Source organism: Notothenia coriiceps, unplaced genomic scaffold (assembly GCF_000735185.1).
Source record: "Notothenia coriiceps isolate Sejong01 unplaced genomic scaffold, NC01 NC01_scaffold00036401, whole genome shotgun sequence".
NCBI lineage: Eukaryota > Metazoa > Chordata > Actinopteri > Perciformes > Nototheniidae > Notothenia > Notothenia coriiceps.
In genome coordinates, this window is record NW_011369102.1 from 31,669 (window position 1) to 52,501 (window position 20,833).

General features: G+C 40.6%; 1 protein-coding gene across 1 annotated transcript in view; it reads left to right on the forward strand.

Moving 5' to 3' along the window:
• The window catches only part of LOC104963769 (ryanodine receptor 1-like), a 90,762-nt gene that overhangs the window by 12,849 nt on the left and 57,080 nt on the right, over positions 1-20,833 (forward strand). Inside the window, exons 5-17 of the mRNA XM_010792411.1 lie at positions 4,801-4,971; positions 5,140-5,199; positions 5,284-5,418; positions 5,521-5,633; positions 6,265-6,361; positions 6,469-6,575; positions 6,659-6,710; positions 7,245-7,325; positions 13,549-13,648; positions 14,035-14,114; positions 14,229-14,305; positions 14,681-14,754; positions 15,158-15,175. Of these exons, the coding sequence (XP_010790713.1) occupies positions 4,801-4,971; positions 5,140-5,199; positions 5,284-5,418; positions 5,521-5,633; positions 6,265-6,361; positions 6,469-6,575; positions 6,659-6,710; positions 7,245-7,325; positions 13,549-13,648; positions 14,035-14,114; positions 14,229-14,305; positions 14,681-14,754; positions 15,158-15,175 (1,165 nt within the window). The remainder of the gene's footprint in view (positions 1-4,800; positions 4,972-5,139; positions 5,200-5,283; positions 5,419-5,520; positions 5,634-6,264; positions 6,362-6,468; positions 6,576-6,658; positions 6,711-7,244; positions 7,326-13,548; positions 13,649-14,034; positions 14,115-14,228; positions 14,306-14,680; positions 14,755-15,157; positions 15,176-20,833) is intronic.

Sequence of the window (20,833 nt, forward strand, 5' to 3'; positions counted from 1 at the left end):
TGCGGTGGTTGATTGGGCATTTTCTTCCGTGTGACAATCACAGTGCGACGCTGTTTTTGATAGTTTACACAACGTCAACCGCTTTTTTTTCACGGCCCCGATGCATGTTCATTCTTCCATACATACAACTATTTTTTAAATCAACTAAAACATTTCTATCACATACAAAGATTTCAATTACATCTGGGAGTACTGTCGTTACTTTGTTGCGATCGACATAGCGTGTATAGCGGGATACATTTGCACAGCGACTTGTTCCTTATGGGGAAAATAGCACCCGTCATGCAGATCAGGATCCCTCCGCCACGCTTTGGGATCCTGATCTGCCGACGAGGCTCCATTAAAATATAAATATGTTTAGTGAATTACTCAGTTTAGGCACGTTAATATCGTTTTAATGAAGTTGAATACAGTAAATTCATATGTGTCAGTGATTTCATGTCAATTCGGCGAACATAAACATAAATGATCGTGGTGAAGATGATGATTAAATTAGGATTAAAAATCGAGAGCCGGGCTGCATTTCCTCCTGTTCGTTTTTTTCGACTAAACAACATTATTTTGTTAAATAACAACATGGTGATGTTTTGTAAATGATTACATGTCTCTTATTTAGCACAGTAGTATGATATCCGTGACATATGGATCTTAACAAAGTTCCGCTGTACATCCAGCTTGTATCTGACTTTATTTCACATGACTTTATTTCACATGACTTTATTTCACATGAGCTCCAGTGTGGAACCCCACTGCACCCCCTGGTGGATCAATGATCCATTGCAGCTGGCTTCATTATAATTACATTTATCTATCACGGGGGCGGTCTCAAGTCAAGCTGGAGGTTTTCCCTTGAGCGAGGGCAGATCACGTACCAATCACGGCCCTCGCGTTTCAAACTGTCTGAAATGAATCGCTACATCTGTAACCTGGCCGGCTTAACCAGTCTGTATTTCACCAAGCACCACAAGATTCAGAGTTTATAAAGTACAATTCTGGGCCATTGATTGTGTCATTTCTCCAAACACATACAGTAAAAATGCCTGTTTTGAAGCCTTAAAATGGTGCAGGAAAAATACTTTACATTGTATTATACTTAAAGACAGGACTATGCAGTTAAGAGAAGAGAAAAAATGAAAGAAAACTGTTATAATGGGTGATGTAACATTAATGACAGACATAATATGAGGTCCTTGGCAGTTGGCACTCAGACTTTAAGGGGTCATTTTGTGATCATGGGGCATCACCCTTACAGCATCAGGACAATATCATATGGAGTCAGACACTGGAAGTGTGCTGGAGGCGTTGACTGGGCCTGATGGAAGGATGAGGCTGATGAGACTAAAGAATCTGCGAGGAACGAACTAGCGGTTGAGAAATAATATTAAAAGACAGCAGCATCATAAGAGGGCAACCATATGACAGGGTGTGTCACTTTGCTGAAGGATATACCAGCTATCCAGGCCAGACTCTAAAGACTTTCCAAGGTGTAAAAATGCTGCTGCTGGAGTACTGACTGGAAGTATTGCTGATATCATGTCCACCATATCCTCTTAAAATACTCTGTCCAACAATATAAGTCTCAGGAAGAAAGGTTTTTTAACGCTTATTCAAAATAGCAGAGAAACATGCATTCTTGTACTCAGGAGGGGACATTGACAGAGGAGTACTGGAAAAGTACACAGTAAGTACTTCATAGTAGGCTACTTGTGGGGGTAGTTTCACTAGTACTGAGTCCAACAGGATCAATCTCACGAAGAACTAATGGCAACAAAAAAGAATTCCCTCATCAAAATTAGAAGAAGTGGCTTGATTTTGTTCTCAGCAGGGGACTTTGACAGAGGACTTCTCAAAAAATACACAGTAAAAGTACTTCAATGTATTGTTAGTAGTAGGCTAACTAATACAAAGTCAAACAGTATCAATTTCATTAAGAACTAATGGTAAAATTATATTTGTATCATTCATCAAAGATAGCAGAAAAAACATGCATTATGTAGGGCACTATGGAGGGGACTTTGACAGAGGATTACTCACAAAGTAGCCTAGTAAAAGTACTTCATTTTATTTCTGGTTGCAGTCAAACTAGAACCGAGTCCAACAGTGTCAGTTTCCTTAAGAACTTGTGGTAACAAATATTTGTATCACTCGTCAAATATAGCAGGAATAATAAAAAGAAGCTGATTTGAAAAAACAAACTCGAGAGACGCCTGAGTGACCGCAGTGCAGAATCGCTGTATAGTTTACATCTCTTAACAACAACCATTTTAGACATAGGCTTATTATATTTACAGCCCTTAATAACATTCGTTTTCTGGGCTCAATATGTGTCTTGGCCGTTTTCGCTGTGATCGCTAAATTCACCTTGTTTCGTTTATAATATTATCACCGTTCAAAGCAAACGAGTGCTTTTGTTTTGAAATAACTTCCGTGAGTTTCTCCCCGCCCCTCGCTTCAATAACCATTTGACCATTTAGTAAGGTAAAAAGCAAAAAGGCCTCTCAGACGCTCTTCCATTTACGTGTTTAATAAAGAAAAACAATTGGACGGTAGATACACGGATTATTCTGATTTAGATTGAATTTGATTAGTTGTGCAGCCCTAATTAACACACAGTTACTATCAGTAAAATTCATTCCTCAGTATAAGCTATGTTACAATAATAATTGATATCCATAGGTAAGATGATACTGTTTAATGGAGACTTAGTTGAAACTGCTTTTTGTGAGTGGGACCCTTTCACGATATTATTTGAAGTAATATTGAGTTTGAATCTGAGCGTGTAAGCGATGTGCGTCCTGTCTATGTGTGTATGTGTATGTGTATGTGTGAGTATGGGTCTGGAGCGGCTTGATGAAAGCTCTTTGCTGTACAGTAGATGGAATTGGCCTGAGAGGTGTCATGGCGCTCGGCTGAGCAGATGTGCAATTCTGCGGCCGAGCACCATCACCCTATTGTTCTTTGATGAATAAAAAGTTTGCCTTCAGATGGTCCCTGACGGATACAGTTGAGGACACCGTGCTGCTGTGCCATCTGTGACGCTGAAGTGTTTTTAAGGACACTTGGGATTTCTTTCAGCTTTTGTGGTAAAAGATTCCTGCGCTGGGGGACTCTTCTCTTTTCAGTCTTATCATCAGCTTTGTTTTCACTATCTCTTTTCACCAAAATACCATACCATAAGATTCACTTGGTCAGTCAGCAGCATATGGCGGAGAACTGAAGACCACCATATTTACTAACTGGACATGTCCCTCCATGTCTAATTCATTGACTCCATCAACTAGTTAAATCATTGAATAACCTCTGTTTTGATGTTTTTTTCCGTGGTTGCTGTAAGATAAATAAGAAAACCTCCTCTCCTTGGCTTTCATATGGGCATTACTGCAGTAAGCTCCTGTTGCCTGACCATCACAACGCCTCTCTCTGCTCAAAGAGCGGTTCTGACCCAGGTCCACACGCTGCACTGAGGGCAGAGGGCCTGCTGTGAGGCCAGGCAACAGTCAGCAATGAGCATTGGCAGCTTCAGGACAGGAGTGTGTGAGAAGAGCTCCAGGGCGATGGAGCTGACCCCACAGACTGCTCTGTGTCCAGTAGACAGAAAGTGCCCTGTCACTGCTCTACTAACTGCCAGGCTGCATTGTGCATAATGTCTGTAGCTGATGCAGCAGCGAGCAACCGAACCCATACAATTTTTGGATGAAAATGTATTTGTGGGTCTGTATTAGTTTCTCAGATTAAACTTTCGCTAAGTTGTTGATTCACTTTATTGGCATGTTGTGGTATAGCAAATGGGAACCGCGATGCATTTTGTGGGATTGCGGCCATCTTTGAAGGATAGCAACTATAGCAACATCATGTGCTGTCAACATCCATCAGCTTTCAGCTGTTTTGGATTCGAAACGAATAAGTACGGACACAAAAATCCATTCCCTTACAGAGAGAAGAGCGTTTCTTTGCAAAATTCAGTTAATTAACGGTACCTATACTTACGAATGAAGAGAAGAATGCTCTGATCACTGTTACTGATCTTGGCGTCCATCTGGTGTTTGGAGTAAGTGCCAACACCTGTTGGCAATCTTAAAATGTTAAATATTTAGAGGCCATTGGCAAGTTTACAAACAGGGAATACAGGACCTTCAGATGTAGAGGCCACAATCATCCAGACAAAAGTAGGATAGCTAATGTTGTGATAGGTGAATGCTCACAAAACGTTGGCTTGTCTTGCATTTATCTACCTATATATTTATATATACTGAGATATTTCATGTATTAACTTTTTTTTATTTGTAGTGGTTTGTGTTACTGTAGTTCAGCAATTCTTTTCAGCACTTGCAGTAAACTATCAGCAGACCATGTGGCATAGATTGCAAATGTTTGCTACGACTCATGACCATCCATGTAGGAACATAATCACCCAAGAATTTCATAATCCTCTTTTGTTTTGTTTGTTGGTCGTGGTTTCAACTAAAAAGTGACGTGAAAAGGTTCTGCTGCTTAGGTCGCCATACAGGTAAAGTCAATAGGTTTGGTTGCATTAGCTGGTATCCTCAAAGATGGCTGACGTGCTGGTAAAGACATCACATTCCCATTCCCTAAGATGTTACCTCAGCAGTTGGTTCCTGTTATGTTTTGTGTGAGAAGCAGCCCTTACTTCATTTGTTAAATATTGTCAAAAGCCTCTGATATTATATAAAACTTATAATATATTATATTTTCTGAAAAGAAAATGTTTGATGTGTGAGGCGCAGGGGCTTTTAAATGGATCACTGATGAATCGGTTTCAACGTGTCCTCTTTTCTTTAGTCTGGAGGCTCAGAGCAGGAGCGTACCAAGAAGAAACGGCGCGGGGACCGCTACTCTGTGCAGACCTCCCTCATCGTCGCTGCTTTAAAGAAGATGCTTCCTATCGGCCTCAACATGTGCTCTCCTGCAGACCAGGAGCTCATCAACCTCGCCAAGATCAGATACTCACTGGTACTTGGATGTGTTTGAAACCAACTCGCTGACTGTATCTTGCCCCAACATGACAAAACTGGAACTGTATCTGAGGGTCATTTGTTAGACTTTTTGATGTACAGTATGTATATTGAGTGAATGAATAAACGATGAATTTCCCCCCAATCCTGGTCTCTTCCCTTGTAGAAAGACACGGATGAAGAGGTTAGGGAGTTCTTGACCAACAATCTGCATCTGCAAGGGAAGGTAGGTTCATCTTTATTATCGTTTTACATATTAAAGATATTACTTGTAAATATTTCTTCACACAATAGGCATATTTGTCTTCAGGTGGAGGACCCCGCTATGCGCTGGCAGATGTCTCTTTATAAGGAGAATTCCGGGAAGGCAGAAGATGCAGAGGACCCTGAGAAAGTGGTAAAAAGAGTACAAGAGGTGTCGGCTGTCCTTTACCACATCGAGGTGGTGAGTAAAGACACAAGTTTCGTTATTTAGAGCGCTTTCATGAAACATGAGGACTTATTCTAAGGAAGGATTGTTTCAGTAAACATATATATCTTGCTTTAGACGGAGCATCCCTACAAGTCGAAGAAAATGGTGTGGCACAAGCTGCTGTCAAAGCAGCGGCGCAGAGCTGTGGTGGCCTGTTTCAGGATGACCCCCCTTTACAACATCCCCGCGTAAGGATTCTCCTTCATACTCCATTCTTTCTTTATATTGGCTGATTAAGAGATTACAGGACAGGTGAAGACAAACACAGGATCACATGCAGACAATATTTCTTTACAAAGTATGACAAATGACAGAAAAACTCTTGCTAATTCACTGCACCACTCTATAGTAGTAAAGGGGCTGAAGGGCAAGTGATACATATTCTGGTGATCCATCCTAAGTGTGATCCAAGTTGTTTTGTCTCCTGTATTTTATGACTTAAGAACCAGAGAGAAGAGAGGTTTTGATTTAAAAAAAATCAAGTTTCTTATTATAAAGGTATTCCCTAGCTATATGATTTAACCCCACCCAATTCACAGAATATATATATATATCTATGTGCCTTTATACTGATTCTATTGTATGTGGAGATTATAATTTACAACCATTTTTTAAATATTCTAAATAAAGAATGTTTTTTTTGTTGAAACTTTGATACAGCAAGTGTGTGGTTGTTAGTTGGTGTAAATGGGTGAGGGAGAAGGGACTGGAGTGAGATACAATATAAGCAGGGTACATTTTTTTTAAAGAAAGAAAAATAACACTTGACACTAGCATTTACAAACGTGTTGAATTGCATGTCCCCCCCCCCCCCAACAGGCACAGGGCGACCAACATGTTCTTAGATGCCTACAAACGCAACTGGTTGGAGACTGAAGGTTACTTGTTTGAGGACAAGATGATTGACGACTTATCAGTAAGTCATCCTCCATTTGATTCTGAGATCTACAATTTGGCGTTTAAGGATATCGTCCATTGTGTACGCTAGGACTTCTTATGATTCATGTTATATCCAATGACTAGAAAGCCTTGGAGGAAGAGGAGGAAGAGGAAGAGGAGACCGAGACGAAGCCTGACCCCCTTCATCAGCTGATTCTTCATTTCAGCCGAACAGCTCTCACAGAGAAGACGTAAGAGTCGTTTGCTTTTCCTGCGGCTAACCTTCTACCTGTTCCTCAGTGATGATTCCTGTTCTGTCTTTTTCTCATTGCAGTAAACTTGACGTTGACCACCTCTATATGTCTTATGCTGATATTATGGCAAAGGTAAGACAGTCAGTGAGCAGAAACTTACATTTGATCCACATGAACAATGTTCTCATATGTTAATTGTGTGCTTTGCACTGAGGCTGGGCAATATATCCATATTATATACAGTATATCCTGATAAAAGACTACATATCCTCTTACTTTTTGGATATCGTAATATCCTAATACAACATAAGGGTTGTCTTATCTTGGCTGCATTTCCGTAAGGTGATATATTTTGGGGGATTTACCAATCTAGCTGTTGTAATATTTCATTTTAACACTTACAAATATATATTGTGCAAGAACCAAAAGTCAATGCTTCAATATAGTTGCTACATCATGATATCAAGTCTCCACATCTATAATAATGACGTCACGTAACAGACATGGATGTTGTAGTACCACCATTTGGCCACTATTACAAATTCACTTTGATGCCTGGTTTAACAACATTTTAATTGTTATTATTTTTCATATACATGTTGTGCTTTGTGGAGTAAAGTGAGTGATCCTGCACTCCTTCCTGACCTGCCATCTTCATCCTTTCAGAGCTGTCACATTGGTGAGGAGGACGAAGGGGGAGATCAGGAGGGGGAGGAGCCAGCCTTTGAGGTGCAACAGACAGAATTGGTATGGGGGGGACCAGGGGAAGGGAGACAGGGGGAGTCAGCGGAGAAGCAACTCCCCATCGCCACACCATGACATCACACTCGGCACAAACCCCCCACCACCACAACGTTTCTCTTTTTTCTCTTCCTGTCTTTTCTCTGTCCACTCACACCACGTGTCTACTTCCTGCTGTGGTGGACTGACCTGTGCATGCCTTTGCTGGACTCTGCCCACCAGTCGGATCAATGTCCATTTCCTAAATTGCATGACTTGAGTCCAGAGAGTCGGTGCAGCTAAAGACAACAAAATGAAACCAAGGTTGAAGCTTTGCTAGGTGTTTAATTTCAGAATCACAAATTCCAAGCCTGAATTTTAGGGATCTAAACAGAAGATTACTGCAATCCATTATGGCCTAGCGTGTGAACTCAATACTTAATATCTTAATACATTTAGCAGTAGGCACATTTTAAATTCAACATAATTGAGAAAAATGAAGTGTGAAAGAAAGTATAATTCCTGTGATACAGAGCTTAAAACCTAAGAATAATACATCGCTGATGGAATTTAAAATGGGGCTTTGGAAATATGAAATATCAATCTCAATTTGAAATTGTTTTAAAAATAAATTACAGCTTAATGTCTGTCGTAAACAGATGTATTAGGTTTGAACATCAACAGCATCAACATCTTAACAGTGCTTCACAAAACTTAAGTTAAACTGTATAGTTAACATTGACAAATTCCCCAGCTAATTTCAATGATCAGATCAATATTTAGTTTTGCTTCATAGATCAGGCTTGGACCCTGTGATGTTGTAAATATATAGATCCATTGCTTTTCCTGGAGGACAGCAATACACCAATATGCAATCCAAATCCTTTAATTTACTTTAAAGGATTACTTAACCCCAAAATGATAAATGTTTGTTACCTTGAATTTGTGAAGAAAACTTGCATTTCTTATCCTCTGTGAGGAATGACTCCAAAAACTTTGAAAATATTTGAATTGAAGTAAATGGTGCAGTTTGTTAACTGCAAAGCTATACCAAAACATCTCTGTACATATTTAAATGTTCTCTGTTTTTGGATTCTCATGCAATTCATGGTAACATGGGTAAATCATTGATGCTCAAATTATCATTTTGGGGTAAAGTATTCCTGCAAGAACCCCTTTAATTAGTTCAATGTTCTCACTTAAGGTTACTTATTTAACTGAACATCATTATCTGGCACCTGATATGTGCTCAGAAATGTAATGTTGTCTTCCAAGACTAAATCAAGCAGCTATTTTTGGAAACTGATGACAGTTATCAGGGCAAGCCATGCAGCAGGTGTCAGTAGAGGCAGCTCTCTGGTGCTGATGTGTTGTGACTGTGGTCTTGAATCCCCCTTCCCTGACTCATACCCTCTTGTACTCACCCGCTTATTAGGACGGACTCACCTGTTAACTCTAGTTTGAAATCTAACAACTGGCAAGTAACGGATTTTGTTTGTCTTTACTTTGATTTGGACCATGTTTCCCTCTCAGTGCTCACCAAGCACTACAGTAAAAGCCTGCACAGTCAGCCGTTCATACAAGGTCCCAAACACAAGCACACTCTCTTAATAAAACACAAAATCTCTTCTCACTCATCACAAACACACATACTCAACTCGAAATATGAGGACAACCTCTGTACGAAGGGAAACGCTGCTCCACATTTTTTAAATCACAGTCAGGCTTATAAGGGAGGGAGGGAGGGGGGGGTCTCCTCTTTTTGGTGCTATGGTCGTGGCTTCGCGCATGGTGTGTGTTGGGGGCTTAAAACCTAACCTTTTTTGTAAAGACGATAGTTGTTAATAGCAGATCAACTGTATAATAATTTTTTTTTTAAATGTAGAAATGTGCTTTGCTGTAAAATAGTGCATAATCATAAAAGAGGTATTAAGTTCTAAAAAGCCCAAAAATATAGAAGTATTATTTATTTTTTAAATGAAAACGTACAACATAAACGAATATATATATATATATATATTGACAAGAAGATAAATATGCTAAGATCTTCGTACAATAATTACAAATTACATTATAAAGGAAATGTGTGCAGTATCTCAGTGGAATACATATGGTTTTTAAAATGGCAGCATTGTGCAGTTAAGTATAACAAAATACAGAGTAATTAGAGTAGAGAAGTGAAGTGTTTCTTTAGGTAGTAGCAACAAAATAAGTAGTCTAGTATTGTACAGTGTTTCCAACGTTTCAAAACAACTACAATTTGTTTAATTTTACGTTTTATTAAAACCTCAATGTCCAAAATGTATGATGCATTAAATAAGTACCTCTGCCTTTTTTTGAGGTTGAGGTTTACAGATTTCCAGCTAATGTCCCGTGACAGTTCAAACCGGAGAGACGTGATGTATGGAATACACATTTATTGTTACACGTCATATAAATGAAATGATTGCCATGATAATACAACAGGAGAATGGAATGGTGTTTGGCGATTAGGCCCCGGTTTGCAGGGGCCTAATCGCCAAACACCATTCCATTCTCCTGTTGTATTATCATGGCAATCATTTCATTTATATGACGTGTAACAATAAATGTGTATNTAGCACCCCCCCCCATTTTGCATTTTGAAATGCTCCCGATTTCTGAGGTCTAAAGGTTGGCAAGTATGACCAGACATATCATGAAAATAAGACACATTTCGAGTTCTGGAAAGGCATATTATTGCGTTAGATGTTACTGTTTACCTGCAATTTAACAAAATAGAATTGAACGGTCATTAATTGTTTACGATTAACAGAAGTTGATTTTTAAAAGCACACTGTCTTCTAGGTGAAAGCCAGTCAAACTAATCGTCTATTTTTCACTTTCTTGATAACCTCCAAGTGTTTACATGGGAGGATAGAAACATCGATGAAGCGCCGACCTGAATAATATATAAATACATAAATTATAAATAAGATAGCCCAAGAGCTCCAGCGTTCCTGCAGGTCCTTTAAAAAGTAACATAGGAAATACATCTAAATGCTCACTAAGTCTTCGCACTAGCAGAGCTCTCAAGTCTCACGCATTTCACTCCATTCACACGCTCACACGCCACACCTTGTATTTCTCACGCAGAGATTTCTTTCCAGGGTACCGCCCACCAAGTTGCGCCACAATTTTGTAAACAAACTAGGCTTGTTTGAGACGCGAGCACTCCACTAGCACCCCCCCCCTTTTAAAATTCGCGATACAGAGGGCTTCATGGGAACTTTGAGGGGAGCCAGAAGTTGGAGTACCAAACACCGCTGCCAAAATCTCACTCTGAACTCTGTTCAAAACTTGAGAGGAGCCCTGCACTAGTTACAATGACACATTGATTTCAACTCTTTAAAGTAACCATACTGTGAAGCAATAGTCAGTAAAGCACTCAATTCAAGCACGGCTAATTTAGTCTTAAAAGCTGATGAGAATAGTCACGATTATAATAGTCACACAAAATGAACCCTGTCAATTTGACAAAGCTCATCTGTCTAGTAAATGGTGTTAAATTGAGCAGCCCAAGATTTCAGCGTCAGCCATGTACTTTTGTCCAGCGAGTTATTACGTCTTAACTATAACTTTTACCTTGCTAACGTCCCTCCATCCGTAGCTTCAGTATCTCCACAGGATGCTCAGAGCAGAAAGTGAATCAGGCCTCATCCATTGCCATGGCTCACAGGATGTTAACAAGTCCATTTAGCCCCTTGAAATGGGCTTTAATTGATTTAAGAGGGAGAACATGCATGTGGACAGAAATAGCTCAGAGCTAACAGCACTTCCTGTACACTTGGCTGTGGAGGAGTCGGGATGTGTGTGTGGGGGTTTCTCTTCACGTACTGTAGTTGCCCTTGGTGGCATTTTATTGAATTGTACAGAATGACTCAGTTTTCCTGATATCACAGGCAGTAGGATACTCAATAATGTCACTACTTTTCAGGCCACAAGGTAAATGGCAGTTTCTTTGTGTCTTATTTGACAGGGTGGATGTTGGTGTGAGGCAGATGAGTCATACTGCACTTCCTTGGCTTGCTTAGATACAGTATTCGAGCCAAATTGACGTCAATACAGTGATTTCTGGACAGATCTCTCACTTAAAGCTTGCTCATCCTAGAAAAAGTGGAGAAAATGAGAGGGCAGAGTCAATAATTAATTGAACAGATTAGTGAGTTATCCAATTTCTGTAATGACAGTATAGTGCCTCATTAACATGAATATGCCGATACAGATCAAGGCACAGATCTTCTCTTTGCCACTCAGTGTCATTGTCTCAGACACAGGAGAGTTGGTGCAGAATATTAACCAGAAACATAAAGTCAGCAGGACCTTTAATATATAAAGGACATGTTATTCTCATTTTCAGGTTCATATTTGTATTTAGTGTCTCTACTGTGACATATTTTCATGTTAACAAGAGAGTCTATGGGCTATTTCTCCTGCTACCTTCATCTTTATTCAATGGTTTAGAGCCCTGTATTTCCACTTACTAATTAATTGAAAATGTGATTGTCAACTGAAGTAGTTAAGAAAGCCAGATACTTCATACTCGATAGCACTATGTGTATGTGTATATGTGTGAGTATGTAGGTGTGTTTATGTATGTGTGCATATATCAGTGTATGTGTGTGTATGTATATGTGTATATGTATATATGTCAATCAACAGGTAAATCAGATTAATAATAATAATAATAATAATAATAACAATAATAATGATAATTATTGCAGATTATAGATTATAAATAAATCATTTAGGGACAAGGGGGTGAGATTAAATAAGTTATACTTCTTCTCACTCCTTTTCGAACACTAGATGTGGGACTGTTTATGTTGCTAATGCTGTTGTTGTTGTTGTTGTTGNATTAGGCCCCGGTTTGCAGGATAATCATTCAGGAGGGAAAGAACCGCTCCGATGAAAATCCCCGGGGTCTAGACACTGGTGGTGGTGATAAGTAGGTGGGACCGGTCTGAAGGAGGAAGGTTTAGCTTTGTCCTGGAGGAGACGGGAGGCGAGAGGGGTGGAGGAGGGTTGCGTGTGGTCACCTGAAATGACAACTGACAGGAAGGAAGAGCAGGCCTTTTAAGGAATTTAACGTGTGCAGCAATTGGCTGCTGGGGGGTGACGCCCATGCATTTAATGAGGGGGGAGAGAGCAATAGAGTGACATGTAAGTGACTCATTGTTAGGTCTTCCTTATTGAACTTGCGCTAAAGCTTTCATAAGCATGATGTAGCAGCAGGTTAACCTGCTGTTGAAAGCAGGGTATGCATGCTGTGTGAATCAAACGACTGCCGTTGCATCCTCGTAAGAATGTGTGAAATGTGTGGTATGCCATTGGAAGGAATGTTCACTGCCTTTGGAAGAGCTGGAATAACTGTCCATCACTAATACTCAACGTGATCCATTGGAAGAGAATGTGTGTGTATGTGTGTTTGTGTGTTCAGGTATCCCTATTTTTGCGATAAGAGATTTCATATTTTAGATTTGTCTTTTTTATTATTAAAATTGCCACTGGTGCAGCAAGAACAAATATTTGTATAATTTAAAATTAGGTTTATTCAGGACCGTGATGAGAATCGTCTAACATTTTATATCGTAGTGCCAAATTTGACAACCACACCATTAGAACAGGCTTGATGAGATACACTCTGTAATGTCTATAAATTCTATTAATATCGTTGTCAATTAAAACCAGAAAGCTTAAACCCTAGATATCTTGCTAGGGCTGCACAAATAATTTTAATTTAATTTAAATTGCAATATGGACTACCAATATCCAGTAAGCTAAATCTTTTGTAAAAGCTAAATAAGTGAAAAATATCTAAAGTAATTATTGTGAAGCTGTGGAGAATTCCTGGCCTACAAACGGTTTTCTAGAGACTTACAGTAATCCATATTACATACAGATCCCTATTTAATACATTTTTCATTGATTATGTTACTGATGTTTCAAAAGTGTTAATTTCCTCTAATATCACAGATCTTATCGCAATTACAATATCATTAAAAAAGTTATTGGCAATTTGTAATTGTTTCCAAATCGAGCAGCAAATATATCCTTTCGTAATTCATCAGCTCTATCTTCATTGGGAACGTCTCTCTGTGCAGTCCATGGATGGCCATTTCTAGAATTAAATTGTGAGGTTGTATGCGTGTTTATGTGCGAGTGAGTGCGGGGGGCAGTGCAGTCCCGGTTGGCAGGGTTACAGCGGTGTTCCTCTTGCTCTGCTCCACAGGATAAGGAGATGGAGAAACAGAGACTTCTGTATCAGCAGTCCCGTCTGCACAACCGCGGGGCCGCAGAGATGGTTCTGCAGATGATCAGTGCTTGCAAAGGTAAATGGGGCTAGAATCTGATCAAAAATGTCTTATTTGAGCTGTGTAACTATTACATGAGGAAGCCCTGATCTGCCTTGAGATTATGGTGATATAGTAGTTACGGTAACATTCAGCACAGACAATTGAAAGCTAGGATGATGGTGTCAACTTCAGATACTAAACAACAAATTATGTTGTGGTCTTATCTAGGCTCTAGGAGTGTCATTATTACATTGCGGAATCGAGACATTGCGGAGTCGAGACATCATTCTCCCAGTTTATGTTCTTATGTCGTAAAACCATCAAAGAGCAATATGACGCAGTCCTGTACAAACAAGATGAAGTTTGATTCTTATTTTGGTTTCCAAGTTGTTGCGCCTAACTGATGTCTTGTCTTACTTCAGGCGAACCTGGAGCCATGGTTTCTTCTACTCTTAAAATGGGAATCTCCATCCTCAACGGTGGCAATTGTGATGTACAGCAGGTACATGGACCTGACATAAATCTAAGATAATCATATTTCAATTAGAAACTGTAACAAAGAGGTTTTGTTCTATGAGATTTGATGTTCTATGTTTCTGTGTGTGTGTGTGTGCAGCGGATGTTGGACTATCTGAAGGATAAAAAGGAAGTGGGATTCTTCCTTAGCATTCAGGCTCTCATGCAGACCTGCAGGTCTGTAACGCATTTCTGTTGTTAACCTTTCTTTTTTTGACCATGGAAGTTATACTTCACTCACAGCATAAGGTCCCTAGAAAAGACTGCTCATTAACAATTGTATAATAGTGTCAAAAAGTCCCGTACCTTTGTCTGAGCAGTGTCAGTCACCTCCAGTGTCCAAGATGCGATCCTGTTCGTGACTCCAAAATGCGGTGTCCCCTAAAGTTTAATAACTTAATCAAAGCTTATGTAGGATAAACTGAGCCTGGAATATAAGAATACATATTGACTGTATTAGCTATACTCATCTTTGAGAAGGGCTCATTGTAAGTCAAGTTTGTAGGATAGGACTTTATATTGTTTAACTGACTGAATATTTCATTTTGACAGCGTTTTGGACTTGAATGCTTTTGAGAGGCAGAACAAGGCTGAGGGCCTTGGGATGGTTTCAGAGGAAGGCAATAGTGAGTATTTTCAACAGCTTCTTATCGTCAAACACTATCTGAACACTTGTCATACAAACTCCTACATTTACACACAAACACAGCACATTCCTTTTGTCATACTTCATTGTCCCTTGTTTTGTGATATAATCGGACATGTTTCAACTTCCAGTGTGAAGTCTATTCTTGTGTGTATCTGAGTGTGTGTTTGTGGATGCCTAGTTGCAGGTTTGTTTTCACATGAGCGTGTCCAAGTTTGAGCATTTTGAGTGTTGATGTATGAAAATGTTTATCATCCACTGACAGCAACATGAGATTTCTGGACTCACTGTGTCTCTTTGTCTTTCTCTCCCCCACATCTCGTTCATTTTGCCCATTTTCACCCTTTACCCCTCACACTCATGTTTTTCCCACCGGTTCTCAGATAAGAAGCTAGAACGTGGTAAATGGTCTCATATATTTACTTTCTATCTTTTCCTCTTTCTGTCCTCTCTGTCCCTTTTAGCTATCAATCACCTGACTAGGTGTGACCTTAGTATGCATTTCATTTCCCACCCAAGAGGACAGTGAAAGCAAATGTTACAGTCACTTATCATGGTGCTGCTGCGCTGTGTCGCTAACTTCTTCCTCTAGAAGTGACTGTAAGGTCTGGCTTCTCACCTTGAGTGTTTTCTCGCAGATCTACTGTAACTCTGACACTGTCGTTTGACGGATTGGAAAGGAAAAGCAGTATCCTCATTCTTCCTCTCCAACTCCTAAAATAATATAGAGCACTACACTGACCTTGTGTCCTAGAAACTCTGAAATGCATTGCAACAGCAATAAGGAATGTTTCTCTTACTTGCATCTATCAAATGTAGTTGGTTCCATCTGTGTAAAGCTACCCCAGAAAAATTCTACAATTCCCATTTTTTATTTAAGCCTGCTTTACCACTGATAGTGAAGGCTCTCTTCCCTTATCATTTGTCTCATCAATTATCATACACACAGATTAGCTTCAGATAAGATGGTTATAGTTGGGAAAATACTGTCAGGTCAACAGTAAAATACAGGGTGAATTGCTACACAGAACAGAAAATTCCAGCAAATTCTACACATTTAAATATGATGTTCGTATTACAATACTCTCTGCACATGGTAGTGAAAACTGTTTAAGAATAATGCAATTACAATGAGTTAATGCTGAATCATCTACCCTGTGATTATGGATTTTGTTCTCCAACTCTGTGTGTGATCACAGCTCTTTTCTTGCTCCAGATACAGGATTTTTTTGTTTATTGTTAAAAGAAAATATACAATTCTACAGCTTTGCCACTTTTCGTTTTGTTTATTTTCTGTAATGATTCAAACTGAGAATGGCTGTGCATGTTTGTTCAGCTTTCAACCAACCAGTTTATGACATTGTAGCTAATATAAATAGATCTTAAAAACAGGCACATTTTATTTACCATCGCAGCAGACTGCAGAAACCCCACAATAAACAAAAATTATAAGAAACTGCGGGGAGAGCTACAAAGGACAAAAGTTGCTACTATTCGCTCTCTTCTCTCCACCCCTTGCCTTGTCTGTCCCTACTGTTAACCCACAGCCTGGGACTTTCCAACCGCTCTGCTGCTTCACGGAGATCTCTCAGCAACAGGTTGAGGACATCACCTGCAAGATGAAACCCTCCACCTGCACACTAGACCCTCTAACCTCAGCCATTGTCAAATCGAACATCTCGGCTATAAGTCCCATGATCACCTACGTCATCAACAGCTCCCTCAAGGCTGATCATGTTCCATCGGCTCTTAAAATTGCCATCATCAGACCCCTTCTCAAAAAACCCACCCTAGACCCAGATATCCTCGCCAACTACAGGCCCATCTCCAACCTCCCATTTCTAGCCAAGGTAATGGAAAAAGTAGTTGCCGCCCAGCTTCAGGACCATCTCCAACTAAACGGCCTCTTTGAAAAATTCCAGTCCGGTTTCCGTTCCGCCCACAGCACTGAAACAGCTCTGGTCAGGGTCACAAACGACCTGCTGATGGCGGCTGACACTGGATCCCCATCCTCTCCCTCACGCTCCTGGATCTGACTGCAGCATTCCGACCCACCCGGTCGACCAATAAACAATCCTCCCTTTCAGCGCCTCCAAACACACATCGACTCTCTTGACTCCGCCCCCTGAGCTGGTGCGGCAGTCCCGCTACCTGTCCTGGAAAGAACAGAGTACGTCTCCTGGGGGTGCGAGGTCGCCAGACACACCCTGTCACCTGTGGTGGTCCCTCAAGGCCGGTCCTCGAGCCCGCACTCTGTTCACCCTGTACACTCGCTGCCCATGGCCGTGCATCAGTCAGGCATGGAATATCATTCCAACCTGGGCTAGCGCCGATGACACGCAGCTATAATAAAGACATACCCCTATCCCAACCATGCCCTCCTCACTGTCAGCCGAATCCAATCTCGTCACCCGTCCCATCCCACACATCCTTTAACACCTGCCATATAGAGGAGATAAAGGCTTGGATGCAACAAACTTCCTACAGGGCGTAATAGCTCAAAAGAGAAGCTACTTTTAGTTGGCACAAACCAACAGGTCCAGATCATGCCCCGCATGAACCACATTACCTTTTCTGGCCAAACATACCCATCTCCACAAGCAGTTACCCCCATCCTGGGTGTAAGATTTGGAGCCGACATCCTGACCTTTGACCACCCCACATCAAACACCCTGTTTCAAACCTCCTCGACCAACCTCAAGGAACATTGCAAACAATCCGTCCCACACCCTCTCCCTGCAGATGCTGACAACGGTCCCCATGGCCTTCGTCTCCTCCCCAAAGGCTGCGATTTACGGCAACGCTCCTCCCGTCATCGGGAGCTCCTAGCGGGAGCCCTTTCCCAGAAGCTCCCAATACTTACAGAACAGTGGCCGCTAGGAATCCCGATGAGGGGAGAAAATAAAACAACATCACACCTGTTTTTCAGATTCCTCCACCTGGCTTCCTGTCTCATCCAGGATCGAATACAAGATTCTCACTACTGTCCCATCATGCACCACCGGGAAGCTACCTCCATACCCTGAAAAGGAACTCCTCCACCACAAAAACCTCCACACCGCAACCCTCCGCTCCCAACCCAACCATCTGCTTCGCCCCCCCGAGGACCAAAACTCCGGCACAAGGGGGAAATCATGNAACCAAACAATGGTGTAGCTGTATTAAAGTCCGAGTGGAAACAGTCGTGTGTAAATCTGATTTTGTCAGAAATCGGGAGAAATGCGGGAGAAATATGACCCCGGGAGGAAACCGGGAGAGGGCAATGAAATTGGGAGTCTCCCGCGAAAATCGGGAGGGTTGACAAGTATGTGTCTGGTAAGATTGCATGAAAGTGTTATCTTGTGTTGTAAAGAAATTACTATTCTGTACGTATAGTGATTTTTGTAAATACTTTTTCAACATTTGGATGGATCGAATGGATAAAAGCAAAGAAAAAAAATAGCTACCATTACTGACTGTTTCGATCCTATTGCAATACATGTCCACCAAATGTAGGAAAAAGAGACTGAAGGAAACTAAAAGCTACTGTTCTGCTGCACAATGGAAACATTTGTCTTCATCTATCAGCAGAAAAACATGTTTCTGGAACATCAAGTGATATTTCATTAAAATAAACTTATCTAAATAGAATCATTTCACATAATGAGTAAATAGCCATTAACTGGTAATACTTTCTATTTGATTGACAGATGCTAAGATAGTCATCATTGCTTGTAGCTCCTCCATTTGTGCTCACACCCAGCGCTTAATTGAAACTGTTGGATGTAATGCGTTTGATTCAAAAAAGCCACAGTTTTCCTCCTTCAGCACCAGAAGGGATTTGTTCGATGGGATGAATGTCAGTGGGGAAATAAACCAAAGCTCACTTGACAAGGTAAAGCCCTCAATAAGACAACATATCGTATGGTTTCTTTCCCATAGGGTAAAAACAGCCTCTACAGGATGAAGAACATTATCACCTAAATGACATCATTTATTCTTTATACCATAGGACTCTAAATTTGTCCTATGGCATAAAGAATAGATTATTTCAGCAACACTCATTTTACCTTAAGTGTATAGCCTTCATTAAAAAAGTTAATTATCAAATACTCCTTGCTCTTTAGACAGTTGGCTTGTCAAGGCGAAGGATTTAATTAAATGTTAACAAGAGAGTCTATGGGCTATTTCTTCATCCTTATTGAAGCCCTTTATTTCCACTTACTAATTAATTTAAACGTGTATTGTCTAGTTAAGTAGTTACTTCATACTCTGTAGCACTGTGAGGAATATTATAAGTATTCATAGGGTTAACTTTATATTGAAGGGGCACATTTTCACAATATCTGCTCTTTAATAGACTGTCAAACAGTATAAACTAAATCCTATTAAGTGCAATATCACCTACACATCTTCTTGTTTACCAAACTAAATCCAATAACTTTGTAGGGTACTTTTACTTACCCTACATCAAAGAGCCATCAGATCATAGTTTTGTTAAGTAAGTCATGTTGTTTTGTGTTGCCTGAGGCCACAATATGTAATAAGGGGATATCTAAGAACATATGGCTATATGGGATGAACCTAGATGGAATAGTCCTAAACCATGTAATTTAGGCCCCTTTTACACGGGAACGCAAACGAAACGCAAACGAACCGGATTCGATCGGAAAAAAAGTCTTCCGTTCACACGGATACGGCTCAATAAACGTGTCCCTTCACACGAGAACGCTCAACCTGCTGGAGACGCTGTAGTACATATGCCGGGCCTGTAAGTGGCGCTGTACTTCTGCCACAAAATACACCAAAAGCAGCGAAGAAGACCCCGAGCATGGTTGCCATGGTTGCCCTTCTGTTTATTCTCTGCGGTGGATTTAGCAACATGTAGTTCATGGGTCCTTCTCAGGTCGATTAAATGGAATCCTTGCGTCCCTCACTTGCGTCGTTTCCCTGCGTTTTCTCCCTCCCACCAGGGAAGCATGGAGAGACGCAAGGAAACCACGAGAAGCAGGGAAATGAGTTTTAAGAGCAATGGGACGTCCTTTCCTCTGGAGCATCACGGGAAGCGACGTCCGTTTGTGATGACGCTGCACAGCTGATCGTCTGACAGCAGCCAGCTCTGTCCCCGTTGTTTTCACAAACACCCCCGCCTCTGTTAGTAGCCTACACATTTACTGACACAAACATTTGTATCATCTGTTGTAGACCCAAATACATTAAATAAAATAAGAACTCATTCTCAAAAAAGATAATATCTTTTTTGAGAATGAGTTCTTATTTTATTTAATGTATTTGGGTCTACAACAGATGATACAAATGTTTGTGTCAGTAAATGTGTAGGCTACTAACAGNGGAATCGCATTTTGTGTTGAAGCTTTCTCTCTATCTTTCTAAAATTATAAAAGAAAACAGTTTTGTTAGATTGACACTTTTTTTTCGCTCTATTTGTACGAATGTGATGTTAATGTTTGCATTTACTTTCACAGTGGATGTTCAGATGGTAGATATATGTTTCCCCTCTTGACTTAGTCATTCACAGGTGGGTTCCCACTATCCAATGCTGTTAAATCAATCCAGACGGAGAAACCACCAGTCTGATTTCTCCGTCTCAGAGAGAACCTGAGTTCCACACGTTGCTCGAAGAACCTCCTAACGGGTCATAATGGCAGAAACACTCTGCCGCTCCTTCTGTTGATTCTTACCACTATTATTATGATGGACTCAGCGTAGTATTAACACATATTCAGTGACGTCTGGTCCTCTCCCGATGTTTCACTATAGTCACTTGAAAGAAAAGGGGAAGATAAGAGGCTTTATGAGGGATATTTTTAGGGTCCATCAATTTCAAAAAACTAGCACTCGCCCCGCCTTAATGCCTCCTTTGGACTTGTTTGTTATACTTGTGGGAAGATAGTGCCCTCCAATATGTAATCATTCTCTTTTTCTATGGCTAGCGCTCAAACAAATTGTACGGATAGGAGAGTCCCCGCCCCTTATCTTTAGCAAGAGTCGGCCAGCTAACCAATCAGAGAGACTTGGGCCTCTTGTTTCAGAACAGAGGGTGAAAGAGTGGCTGGCAG